The sequence below is a fragment of the Sapajus apella genome, unplaced genomic scaffold (genome assembly GCF_009761245.1).
Source record: "Sapajus apella isolate SASKATOON/1434 unplaced genomic scaffold, GSC_monkey_1.0 scaffold46, whole genome shotgun sequence".
NCBI lineage: Eukaryota > Metazoa > Chordata > Mammalia > Primates > Cebidae > Sapajus > Sapajus apella.
This window is the reverse complement of record NW_022436986.1, coordinates 16,587,242-16,601,238: the sequence shown is the minus strand read 5'-3', so window position 1 is coordinate 16,601,238 and position 13,997 is coordinate 16,587,242. Positions and strand designations below refer to the sequence as shown.

Genomic DNA, 13,997 nt, shown 5'->3' with positions numbered 1-13,997 from the left:
TGAGGAAACAATTGTCCCAGAAAACAATTAGGTATCTATATAAACACACCATATTAACAGTTCTTTATTTTAGTTATTTCATGTAATATTATATCAGGCACATTTTTTGATGTCACAAAATAGTTTGAGAGCAGGATTTTCATTTCTGTTTTATAATTCACTTTATGGATTTTCCCTAAGTAAATTTTCTCCTTATGTTAATATTAGGTGATATTCACTATGGAAAATAGCTTAATAAACATCTTTGGACATTTAGCTTTACGTTTACCTCTGTTTTCCTCAAAATCAGCTCATAATTGCATTTACTTTAAGAATTTATTTAAACTCCTTAACTTATATAGCCCAAATGGCCTTTGAAAAGATTGATGTGGCTGGGCATGGTGGCTCAAGCCTGTAATCCCAGCACTTTGGGAGGCTGAGGTGGGCGGATTCCCTGAGGTCGGGAGTTCAAGATCAGTCTGACCAATATGGAGAAACCCCATCTCTACTAAAAATACAAAATTAGCCAGGCATGATGGCACATGCCTGTAATCCCAGCTACTTGGGAGGCTGAGGCAGGCTGAATCCCTCGACCCAAGAGGCAGAGGTTGTGGTGAGCTGAGATTGCACCATTGCACTCCAGCCTGGGCAACAAGAGTGAAACTCTGTCTCCAAAAGAAAAGAAAAGAGTGATGCAATATATCCTCCCCTTTTGAGAATTAAAGTATTATATTCACTTTTCTTGCTCAACGCTGGCCCAAACCTTGCTTTAGCATTTTCTTCTTCCTATTATACCAGTAGTGACTGACCTAGATAGGGAGAGCCCAAAGCCCACACTCCATTTGGAAAGGGAGGCTTGAAACGTTCCTCAATCTGCTTTATACAGCCTTTCCATGAGCTTGACACCAACTCAACTGCTCTGAAAAAGTGGGTATGAAGAGGGAACAGATGAAAGAGGCTAAAGCCATTCTAAGTCATGCTCCAGCAACATCACTACCCCAATGAATGCCTACCTTTGGGGCTAGAAAAATTATGAATCTTGTTAGGCATTGCTGTTTCAAAATATTATTGCTTAAATGCTTATTAAATGTATGTTCTGGTCTAATGTCCAATGTGTCTCTGGGCCCTTCAAGAGGTTTTTCTCTTGCAGTTTTAACAGGTCTCTTAACTATAGTGGAATTCTTTGGCTGTGAGATGTTGCATGGTTGTATGAAAGCCACTTATTATTCCACCAAAACTGTTTGTTTCCAGAACCTGTAAAATGTAAGGCTCCAGGAAATCCAGAAAATGGCCACTCCTCTGGTGAGATTTATACAGTAGGTGCCGAAGTCACATTTTCATGTCAGGAAGGATACCAGTTGATGGGAGTAACCAAAATTACATGTTTGGAGTCTGGAGAATGGAATCATCTATTACCATATTGTAAAGGTATGTTTAGTAAATTTACCATGTTTATTATGTTTGACAGTCCTAGAAAGGTAAGGTGTAGACATAAAAAGTGTTCTGTTATATCAGTGTTCTTTGTATTTGAACTGAGCTGATGGGCTCATGTTTAAACATGACCCCCCTGACACACACACCAAAAAAAACCCAAAACAAAGAAACAAAAAAAGCTGTGGAGCTGCTCCTTGAGATTTCAGATTTTTGCACACACAGTCTCAAAAAAGCCATGTGTTTATTTTTCCTTCGTTAAGCTGTTTCCTGTAATAAACCAGCTATTCCAGAAAATGGTTGCATTGAGGAGTTAGAATTTACCTTTGGCAGCAAAGTGACATATAGGTAAGTCTGTAAGATTAAAACTATATTGTAGAAGATGTTGATGGCATGCTGGTAGTGATATAATACTGGAAGAAAGGGGGTGGGAAAGTAATTCCAGAGGACGTTTTTGAATTATTATATAATTAACTGAATGATGTATAGTGTGAACAAATCTTAATCCAATAATTTAATGGTAACTATATCTAGAATCCTTAAATCCCCTGACCAATAACCTGTTATTACCTTCAGCACCCACTTGAGGCACCTGAGAGTGGATGCTCCTAGCTAATGAATACTCTAGATGTCTCCGAAACTTAGGCTAGACCACACCACTCTCAAGCCAAGGATTCCCTGTTTGTAGTTACTAACCCATGACACAAACTGAAGGCATGCCAAATTCTTAAATCTATCCGATATCTCTGTGGGGAAGATGTACAGTATTCAATCTTGAAAAAAAAAAAATTAAAAGCATTATTACAGTAGGAAAAAAATCAACTTTTCCAATATGTATAAATTCTTAATATTTTTAGAGGTTTTTGGCACAGATAAAAGTATGCAAAATAAAGCAAATTATATCCTGTTATTTCCTCTGTCTTCTTTAGGTGTAATAAAGGATATACTCTGGCTGGTGATAAAGAATCATCCTGCCTTGCTAATGGTTCTTGGAGCCATTCCCCTCCTGTGTGTGAACCGGTGAAGTGTTCTAGTCCAGAAAACATAAATAATGGAAAATATGTTTTGAGTGGGCTTACCTACCTTTCTACTGCATCATATTCATGTGATACAGGATACAGGTAATGTCTGTAGACACCAACTAAGCTTTCTACAATACTGTGTTACTCGTTCCTTGTTTTATTTTAATTTTTTTGAGACATGGTCTCACTGTGTCACTCAGGCTAGAGTGCAGTGGTACGATTTCAGCTCACTGCAGTCTCCACCTCCCAGGCTCAAGCAATCCTCCTACTTCAGCCTCCCGAGTGCAGAGACTACAAATGTGCATCATTATGCCCAGCTAATTTTTGTATTTTGTAGAGATAGGGCTTTTGCCATGCTGCCCAGACTGGTCTCGAAATCTTGAGCTCAAGCAATCCACCTGCCTCAGCCTCTCAAAATGCTGGTATTACAGGCATGAGCCACAGTGCCTGTATTCTTTACTCAGTAGGTTTTTGACTGGCTGACTCTAAAAACAAATTTATAAATATGAGGACATTCTCAAATCTGTATGCTTCCTGAGGCCTAGCTTATGGTGAACGCCCAAGGAAATATTCAATCTGACTATGACCCTGGGAGTCCTAGTTCAATTGCTATAAGCATTCAGACTTCAAATATGAAAGCAAAAATTGTTTGTGAAGCATAAACAGAATATCTGATAAATACTTTTGTGATGGATCTCTTTATAAACAGCTAACCAAGCTTATATTCAGCATTGCATGGGATGTTATGAAAAAGCATGTCAAGATAAGGAGCTGGGCTCTTAATACTGTAAGAGATTAACTCTGTGTGTGTGTGTGTGTGTGTGTGTGTGCGCGCGCGCTGAAACAGAAGGGAGAGTGGAGAAAGTCAAGCTGTGATTAGAAACATGATCAACAGGATCTGAAGTGGAACAGATCAAGTGAACAGAAAGTGGAGTGAATTAAAGCAGGCTAACAGAATCAGGTTGAGAAGAAGGGCAGATAAGCCATGGCACAGGGATGTGAGGTTTAAGTCAAAGGAAGACCAGAGGTCAGAGTCAGGGGTAGCATATTTCAAATGCCCAGGCTTATGGCCTGGACAGTTCCCTTTGACCTTAGTTGCCCTGATTTCCTGGCTACTTAAGCGAGTGTCTTTCTTCCTGTTGGATTCTAATCAGTCTAATGAACCCCTTCTCATCCAAGTAATCTGCTTTTCACAGGTCTGGAGTGTCTTACACCACTGTGCATAAGCAGATTCAATATTTTACTTTGCACCAAGTGATTACTGTTTTTATATTGTTTTAACCCATTCATCGTTTTAAATGGCATATAGCTTGTTTAGATTTCTCTGTTTTTATATAAAGCAATCTAATATGAAGAAATGCTATTTTATGTACTAAAATTCCTCAAATGTCTCTTATTTTCTTATGAGTTCTTCCTGTTTTATCTCTATAGCAGCAAATCATAGCCTCTGAGAGTAACATGATTCTTTCCTGTAGCTTACAGGGCCCTTCCATCATTGAATGCACGGCTTCTGGCAGCTGGGACAGAGCGCCACCTGCCTGTCACCTCGTCTTCTGTGGAGAGCCACCTGCCATCAAAGATGCCATCCTTACAGGGAATAACTTCACTTTCAGGAACACCGTCACTTACACTTGCAAAGAAGGGTGAGTAGAGCCTACAAAGGAAAGGATCATTGAGAGCCAGGGAAGTGGATGCTCCCGACTGAGGAGATGGGCTCCATTGGACGTGAAATTTAATTTCCTGGCAGCCAAAGCCAAAGAGAGCCTTGTGCTTTTATTTCCTGCCAGCAGAGGGGGAGCATATTCTCCTGTGGAAATGCTTTCCTGGAAGTTGAGCAGTATATCAAAGTAGACTTTCAGTAGTGGACATTGGGCAATGCAGTGAAAAATATCTTTATATTATACTTTTTACAAAATTTGTAACTGTCTTTTTTTTTTTTTTTTTTTTTTTTTTTTTTTTTGAGACAGAATCCTGCTCTATCACATTGCCCAGGCTGAAGTGCCTTGGTACAACCTTGGCTCACTGAATCTTCACCTCTCAGGTGCAAGTGATTCTTATGCCTCAGCCTCCCAAGTAGCTGGGACTACAGGCACCTGCCACCACACCCAGCTAATTTTTGTATTTTTAGTAGAGACAGGGTTTCACCGTGTTGGCCAGCCTGGAAACCCCATCTGTCCTAGAAAGACAAAATTAGCTGGGCATGGTGGCTCATGTTTGTAATCCCAGCTACTTGGGAGGCTGAGGCAGGAGAATTGCTTGAACTTGGGAGGCAGAGATTATAGTAAGCTGAGATCGTGCCATTGCACTCCAGCCTAGGCAACAATAGCGGAACTCCATCTAAAACGAATGAAAGAAAGAAATGCAAAAAAATGAAAGAAAATTCTATTTAAAATTCTCCGTGTATCCATCGCTGAGATAAAAGTGCATGTTAAATTTTTGCCATCATTATCTTAGATCTCTCCTTATAAAAGAAATACAATATTACAGACATAATTAGAAGCCATTCTCATCACTCTCCTATGCCCATCAAAGTAACAAATGTGCATATTTGTCTTTATTAAATACATATTCCCCAATAAACATCTTGTTGATTTATGTATTTTAATTTTGGTCTATGTTGCTTCATATTCTAAGCATCCTTTTGAAGCTTTGATTTTCACTTAACCTTATCTTCTTTTACATTTATCCCTCTTGATACATGTAAATCAACTGAATTTATTTTCAGTGATATATAGTATTTTCTTATAAGAATGACCTATCTCTAAATTACCCTTTTCCTTACCAGTAGAGGGTTAATTTATTTATACTTTGTTTGAACACAAGTGCTGAAGTAAATATTCTTGCATATGTTTCCTGGCACACATATAAAAGAACATCTCTGACCTAGACATGAAGAATTGGAATTGTCCAGTTATGGAAGATGCACATTTTTTAACTTTGCAAGATAGTACCAAATGTTCCCAGAAGTGACCATATACCTGTTAGCACTCGAAAAAGTAATGTGTGAGGGTTCCCCTAGCTCCACATCTTTGCCTAGATTGGTGTTTATCACAGTAGATTCTTCTTTCCAATTTCATCATTGTTTAAGGTTGTCCCATTCCAAAAATTACTATAAGACTATAAACACTTCTCGAATTGTAGTTTAACTGGGAGTACAACCTTCCAAAGGGTTATTGAGAGTGCATATTTCTTATTCTATGGATGAATTGTTTGTGTATCTTTCCCAATTTTTTTTTCATATTGACTTACATTTTCAGGAAACCAATCCTTTTTTTTTATTCCATGAGTTGCAAAGACCTTCTGCTTATCTGTGGCTTTCTTTTCCACTCTATGGTATCTTTTGTCACAGAATTTTTTTAAATATAGCCATATTTATCAGTTGTTTCCTTTAGAGTCCTTTAGTGTTTTTGTTTTTTTTTTGTCAGGTTTAAGACATTTTTCCAAACCTCAAGATGATACTTAATATTTCTACCTTCTTCCTGAACAACTTGAAGATTTTGGAAAGTATTAACTTCTATCAGCACTCCCATCTTAGATGTCTTATCACTATCTACATTTTACTTCCCTTTTATTTTACAGCTGTTCAAATCAGCCATTTTTTAAATACAGTCACTGCTTATTTATGTTTATTACATGTCTATTAATTTTTTTTACCACCATTTCTTCTTGCATCACACCCCTTCCATTTGGGTTTAATGTTTCTACTTCCTGAAGATGTTCTTTGCATCTTTTCCAGCAAGAGTCATGAACTACACTCTTTGTCAGAAACTAATAGTATTTTGCCCTTGCTCTTGAATTGTAGTTTAGCTGGGTATACAAATCTAAACTGACAATTTTTTCCATAAATATTTTGAAGCTATTATTCCATTGCCTTATGATTCTAATGTTGCTACTGAGAATTCCATTATGAGTCTAATTCAGTGATCCTAGATCAAGGACAATATTGCCCTCCAAGGATATTTGGCAATGTCTGGAGATATTTTTGGTTCTCACAACTGGGGGAAAGATGCTACTAGCATCTGACAGAACCCAGGAATAATGCTAAATGTCCTACAATGCACAGAACAGTTTTCCACAACTAAGAATTGTCTGCTCCACCATGTCAATAGTGCTGAGACTGAGAAACTGTGGTCAAATTCTTGTTTCTGTATAAGTAATACATTTTCCTCTTTGGCTACTTTTTAAAAAATTTGTCTTTGTTGTTTTCTTTTTTTGCTATGCGATGACTATGGTGTATTTATTGTCATTTATCTTGTTTGGGAGTCATTGTACTTCTTCATCTGAGAATTTATATCTTTCATCAATTTAGAATATTCAGTCATTTTCACTGAAAATATTTTCTGCTTCTTACTTTCTCTTTTATCTCTTTCTGGATGTCTTATTAGATATATGTTGGGCCTATTCATTCTATTTTTCATGTTAATCTGTCACATTTTCATTTCTTTCAAAACATGTTATTACATTTAGATAATTTCCTCATATATCTCTTCCAGTTCACTAATTTTTCTTCTACTGTCTGTAGTGTTTCTGAATATATCCATTAATTGTTTTTAATTTTTATGTTCTACATTTTTATTTCCAGAATTTCTATTTATTTTTCAAACATTTCTTGTTTCATAGTCACTTTTAATAGGATTTTGAGTCTGTCTTTTATCCTTAATTATTTCAGCATACTTATTTCATATAACTTTTTATATTTTAGAGCTTTTTTCTATTATCTCATTTATTGGTGCTCTAACCTTGCAGTTTGTTCTGTCTGCTCACAAATTTGTGATGGAAAACATATTTGTATGTGTTATAATTTCAGATTGTGTCTTTATAGTAAACAGGGTTTGTTTTATCTATGGCAATCCCTTATATTCTGAGTGTGTAGATTGTTTTTTCTACCAGGTGTCCCAGGACTATCACCAGCCAAGAACCTAATTTTACATTAATTTATCAATCTGAAGGTTTCCATTCAAAGTAAATGATGTAAATTCTAAATCCACGTGAGGTACAGACTTTGTTATTTCTCTCTATTTTAACTGCAAAGCATGTTTTCTATCCTCTCTACTTCCCTTCCTTGTCTAATCCAGGGTTAACCAAAGCATTCATTCACAAGTTTACTTTTCCGTTTGTAATTTCCTCTTCATTTCTGGCACATGGAAATTTTCTTTCTTGTCACCTCAGCTATGCATCTAAAATAATTTATAATTCATCAAGTATTATAGAGGGAAGGTTTCCAGACTATCGTATGGCAGAACAAGAAGTCAGCACTCATCTTATCACTATTTACTTATTTTCTATTTCTTTCCCCCAAGAAATTGATTGGCATACGTCTGCATGCTCTGTGTCTTGTTTCATTCAAGGATGGTATCACTGTGTTCAAGTCATGGCCTTTGTGAAATGTAACCTATCTTACTGTCTTCTTCCACTTCCCAAGATGCTGTGGGCCTTTTTAGAGTATTAAAGGTTATTTCCTTCTCCAGTCCCTCTTAACTCTGTCTCCTCCCTTGGGGCTGCCTAGCACAGACCATTGCCCTGCACACAATGTAAGCCTCCTGGGCCTTATAAAAGCCACATGCTTACTGTGTGTACATGCACACACTTTTACATCTGTCTAACTATTTTCCTCCTGTACCAGTGTTGTGCTTTTCATGGACCCTTCCTTGAATTATAAGGGCAAGATCCACTCTCAAGTTTAGGACAAAAATGCAGAGACTTCAGGAGACTTTAAGTGATATGATGAATGCAGGGAAAGAAAGAAGCAAGAAGTCTCATTTCTGTGTCCTTCTCTAAACTTGGCCTCCCAAATTCATCATTTATCTAAACATTTATCTTTTTTAAACCTTTTATCCAAACCCTCAAACATAGGGCGTGTTCAGCTGTTTGCTCAAATACATAAGTGGAAGTTTGTTCCTCATTTTCCTTTTCATGCTCGTGTTTATACTCCATGGTGAGAAACTCAGAGGGAAGAAAGGGTCATTACCACTCTAAAATCCTAGTTAAATTTGCCCTTTTGATTCTTCTCAAATATCAACTTCTAAATGTAATTATTAGTATGTTCAGACATAAATCTTTGATTATTATTATTAATTGAAAACATAATTACTGATGCAGATTTATACTTCCTATTGTTCTCATTGAATTGCAGCTGTTTAAATATCTAGTAGGCTGCCCTTTTAAGACTTCTGCTAAAATAGAAGAGCTAAATAATGCATTTGGGAGCTCTCTAATAAAGCTCTCCAGGCACATGCTCATTAGTAAGCTTCCACCCAGTGTGTCAATCAAATCACTGCAAATTGCAACTGAAAAGTACTCTGCCCACTTTCAATGGATTTTTTGTTATGATTCCAGAAAATGCAAATTTGTTCCAGCCAGTTTATCCTAAGATGTGTTCTTCTAAATCATCACTGTGATATTGATGGGCTATTTTTCCATGGGAGCATGGACTAAAGCAATTTGTTTTATAATATGTATGGCATGGTTTTTAGTAAATGTCTGCAAGAGTGTCCCCAATGCCTCTTGAATCAGAATACCAAACGTTATGCAGAATTTTATTAAGTACTCCATCCTTATAGATTTATTCCAGTTCCAATTTTTCCTCCTTTTGTAGGCCACATTTAAAGAGCATATCTCGTTCTTTGCACAAAACTTTCTTTCTCTAAGTGATTCTTTAATACAATAAGTGGGTAAAATATGTCCTCTTTAAATTTTGCCACACATTCAGACTTCTAACATCATGAAATAGTGCAGCAATCTTATCAGAGACCAGTTATAGTGCCATCTTCACCATATCTAACAATCAATTTCTCCTTTTTTGTTATTTGTAAATTTTACCCTTCTTTAGCATCTTTTTCTTTTTTTCTTTCTTTTCTTTTGAGACAGAGTCTCACTCTGTTGCCCAGGCTGGAGTAGAATGGTGTGATCTTGGCTCACTACAACCTCCACCTCCTGGGTTCAAGCAATTTTGCTGCCTCAGCCTCCCAAGTCGCTGGAATTGCAGGTGCCTGCCACCATGCTCGGCTAATTTTTGTATTTTTTAGTAGAGTCGGGGTTTTACAATATTGGCCAGGCTGGTCTCAAACTCCTGACCTCAGGTGATCCACCCGCCTTGGCCTCCCAAGGTTCTGGGATTACAGGCATGAGCCACCATGCCTGGCCTTTAGCATCTTAAAAGACTAACTGATCTATTTAAGAAGATACTTATTTTTAATAAACTATCCTCATTTTCATGAGATAATTTATCTAGTTATCTAAAGCACTGCTATACCTATCACTCAGGAAATTATGAAGGCTTTAGGACCTCAGTTTCAGGTATTGGGGACAAAGATAAAATATGTATTCTTATGATGTGACAGAGTTTATCTATTCCTGACACCTCTTCATCCATCAAGCAAGACAGTAACCCAATCAAAAAATACACAAGATCCTAGTTTTTACCACTCCCTTTTCCAAGGGCTTGTATGTCATTCCTAATTATTTGTAAATTCCCAGTATGTTCCCTGGCTGTATCACACCCCCATTGGCTAATGCTACTTTTCTGTCTTGAATGATTCCACTTCTATTCCCTCATGACTCCCCTTAAGAGCTATTTTATTTGTGAGGGCTTTCCTCCCCTTCCCATTTTTCAGGTAGAATAGTCACTCCTCCTTTAAGCAACTAACTACAGATGTGAAGGGACCTACAACACACCAGGTAGTTGATGGGCTGAAGAGAACAACAGAAATGTAAACAAGTAAATTCATTTTTGGCTTTTTGCACCTATGCACTAAGGAAGTAACCCTGGCCCATAACAGGGCTCTTAAGAACTATTTAATGAAGAGGTAAATATTAACTGAGAGTCATAAAGAAAAGTCAAGATCTTAGGTCAGATCAAAAGCTATTGTAGGTCCAAAGAAATTATGGGTAGTGTCAAAAATGCATACGTTAGATTTATTTATTCAAATACTACGTATTTAGTGGTAATCTTCCATTAAATCATAGAACAGCTTTGCTGTGATTTTCCATTAGGGAGAAGTAGTTGGTGGAGATTTTCCAGAAGCTCCGGGGTGAGAGGCCTAACAAAATGCTGCCAAATTATAAAACACAAATGCTTGTGTTTTCAAGATACTTTGAGGAGTCAGAAAGGTCCTAGAAGCAGATACTTCTCCCTCAAAGCAGCCGATCTCATGAAATAAAGGAAGAATTTTATAGATGGCACAATGGTCCCTTATAAATCAGGAATGGCTAAGGCCATGTCTGTGAACTTCAGCCAATGAAATATGCTAGCAACATCAAGGAATCCATGAAAATAATGATGCATGGTTCAAAGTGTGCACATGATGCAAATTGTGCCATAAAACATCAGAAGCCTTGACAAAGGGAGCTGCTACCGAAAGCACCTCGTACATAATAATCATAGAATGTAGATACTCAGACCAGGATAGATTTTTTAATAATTATGCTCTTAGTATATTGTCTTCCTGAATTCTCTAAGATAGAAGCCATCTACAAGCTAAGTTCAGAACTTCATACAAAGAACTGAGCATATCTAAAGCAATGAAATGCAGCTGGCCCTAACTGGAGACTGCACTCTACTATTGGGAATGTCTATGAGTATTCATTTTGAGGCCACTTCCATCCATAGCATGATGTAAGAACATAGGTAAGGTGGATGCATATAGCTCTGTTGATACACTGTTATTTTTTCTTCCTGACCTCTCTGTCTCCTATAGATTTCATAAATATTTCCAGCTAGGATGAAGGAATTCCAACCTCTCTATAGTAGCTGATGCTTTATAAAACTAAAAGAGATCTCAGGATAAATATTTGGTAACTAATCACTCAATCTTTGCGAATGGGTGGGTCAAATAATTTGTATTAGTGATACTACAATACAGTTTGCCCAGGACACCCAGAAAGTATGATCTAACCTGTTTCACTTACAAAACAGAGAGAGAGAGAGAGAGAGAGAGAGAGAGAGAGAGAGACAGAGCAGCGCTGTGGAAAAGGTGTAGGTGTTGGAATCTGATCAACTAAATTCCAATCCCAGCTCTGCTGCTTACAGCTGTGTGACTTCAGGCAAGTTTCTAAGCCTGTCTGAACCACCATTCACTTTATTTTCTTAGAATGAAGAAATCAGTATGTCTAAGCAGGATTAAATTAGATACTCAATTATTTTAGTTCCCTACCTTCATTAGTATCAAATGACAGACTAATCAGATGTTACAGATTCTTTCAAAGATCTGTCAATTTTCTGTTCAATAAGAGAGCAGTAATGAAAATAAGCATGACTCAAATATAATTATTCTAATATTGCACATTCTAATCTTTTGTTCTAGCTCATTGACAGAGCACTTGAGAGTAATTTTAGATTTTAGTATGTCATCAATCCATCATTTCATATGGGCAAACACCTTGTGCATAAAGAAAGACTGGGAATTACTTAGAAAAATTTATTCATACTGATTGAATAGCAGAGCCATATACAGAAGACACCTTTTAACTCTAACCACATGAGGCAAAAGGTTTAGGAGACATTGGTAACTGAAATTATAATCACTGTTTTAAAGTTCTCTAGATGTCAGTACATAACAACGAGCTGTATGTAGCCTAAATGTGGCATTGTAAGCTGTAGCTTAAGAACCAACAATAAAGACGAGTGTTAGAATCAACAAACTAAAACGATTTAAAGGCAGATGGAATTCCAATTTTAAATTGAGTCAAACAGCACTGTATAGCTTACTCCTCAGTTTTATTTTTTTTAATGTATATCAATTATTAGAGTTCCTTAAATGGCAAAAAATCTTAAATCCATTTCCCTTTCTGAACAAATGTTAATATCACAATGTATTGACATATCTCAAATGAAAGTCATTTGGTCAATAAGCTCAATATTTTAAAAGAGTCAAAATTATTTTAACAATAAAGACATTGTTGGAAAGATTTTAAAAAATAAAATTAATGTTTGTTTCTGAACAAACATTAATATTACTATCACAATGTATTGACATATCTTAATTAAAAGTCATTTAATCAATCAGCTCAATATTCAAAGAGTAAATATTCTTTTAAAGATAAATATAAAGTCATAGTGGGAAAGATTAAAAAAATAGAATAAGAAGATGCACTTTTTCTGAAATGTTATGCTTACTTATTATTTCTTTCTTCCCAATCTCATAGCTATACTCTTGCTGGTCCTAACACCATTGAATGCCTGGCCAACGGCAAGTGGAGTGGCAGTGACCAGCAGTGCTTGGCTGTCTCCTGTGATGAGCCACCCAATGTGGACCACGCCTCTCCAGAGACAGCCCATCGGCTCTTTGGAGACATTGCATTCTACTACTGCTCTGATGGTTACAGCCTAGCAGACAATTCCCAGCTCCTCTGCAATGCCCAGGGCAAATGGGTTCCCCCAGAAGGTCAAGACATGCCCCGTTGTATAGCTCATTTCTGCGAAAAACCTCCATCGGTTTCCTACAGCATCTTGGAATCTGTGAGCAAATCAAAATTTGCAGCTGGCTCAGTTGTGAGCTTTAAATGCACAGAAGGCTTCATACTGAATACCTCAGCAAAGATTGAGTGTATGAAAGGTGGGCAGTGGAACCCTTCCCCCATGTCCATCCAGTGCATCCCCGTGCGGTGTGGAGAGCCACCAAGCATTATGAATGGCTATGCAAGTGGATCAAACTACAGTTTTGGAGCCATGGTGGCTTACAGCTGCAACAAGGGATTCTACATCAAAGGGGAAAAGAAGAGCACCTGTGAAGCCACAGGGCAGTGGAGTAGCCCCATACCCACTTGTCACCCGGTATCTTGTGGTGAACCGCCTAAGATTGAGAATGGCTTTCTGGAGGTAAGAGACTAGTTAGCAAATTGTCCAGGGCTTCTGTCACTTACAGGGCCCATCAGTACATAAATAAACAAAATAGATAATTGAGTTCAAAATCTGCCAAGTTCACTAAGACATGGAAACTGAAATTTACCATTATCACTAACGAAGAATCATGATAATCCTTTTAATATTTTCATAATTAACTCATCTCTTGATGAATTAATTCATCTGCCTAAGATTGTGAATCAATCACTTTCTGGAGGTAAGAGATTAATTAGCAAATAGTCTGTGGCTTTCATCACTGAGAGGGTCAGGCCATTGTGATTAACCCACTATTCAGAAGCAGGGGCAATGAACAAATTAATTATTGAAAAACAGAAATGGCTAAATTCTACAGGTAGCGATGACTGGAAAAAAATTAAGATGATTTTGAATCTTTAATATATAACTTTCTGCATTTTACTAGCATATAGGCATTTCAAGTGCTTTGTGGCGACAGCTTAGCCCTAAATAAGAAGTTAGAATAAACGAATTTTATATTATTTTGTTTTATAGAAGTTTTTCAGGATGGATATATGCTTCATTTTATGGAAAGCAAAGTCTAAATGGAACCCAGAGAAATTATTATATTTTTTAATGTTTAAACCAAAGATAGGGTAAACCAAATAATGTAGTTTTTACAATTCTGTTTTGGTAAAACTAAAAGTAATCTCACTGTGATGGGTAAAAGAGTTCAGTCCAGCCCAAATATGTCCTGCTTTCTCACTAAT

The 13,997-nt window shown here is 37.0% G+C and overlaps 1 protein-coding gene across 2 annotated transcripts in view; it reads left to right on the top strand.

Moving 5' to 3' along the window:
* The window catches only part of SVEP1 (sushi, von Willebrand factor type A, EGF and pentraxin domain containing 1), a 219,641-nt gene that overhangs the window by 158,168 nt on the left and 47,476 nt on the right, over positions 1 to 13,997 (top strand). For both annotated transcript variants that reach the window (XM_032240324.1, XM_032240325.1), the window contains exons 33-37: positions 1,231 to 1,407; positions 1,674 to 1,758; positions 2,340 to 2,531; positions 3,908 to 4,075; positions 12,576 to 13,248. In XM_032240324.1, the coding sequence (XP_032096215.1) occupies positions 1,231 to 1,407; positions 1,674 to 1,758; positions 2,340 to 2,531; positions 3,908 to 4,075; positions 12,576 to 13,248 (1,295 nt within the window). The remainder of the gene's footprint in view (positions 1 to 1,230; positions 1,408 to 1,673; positions 1,759 to 2,339; positions 2,532 to 3,907; positions 4,076 to 12,575; positions 13,249 to 13,997) is intronic.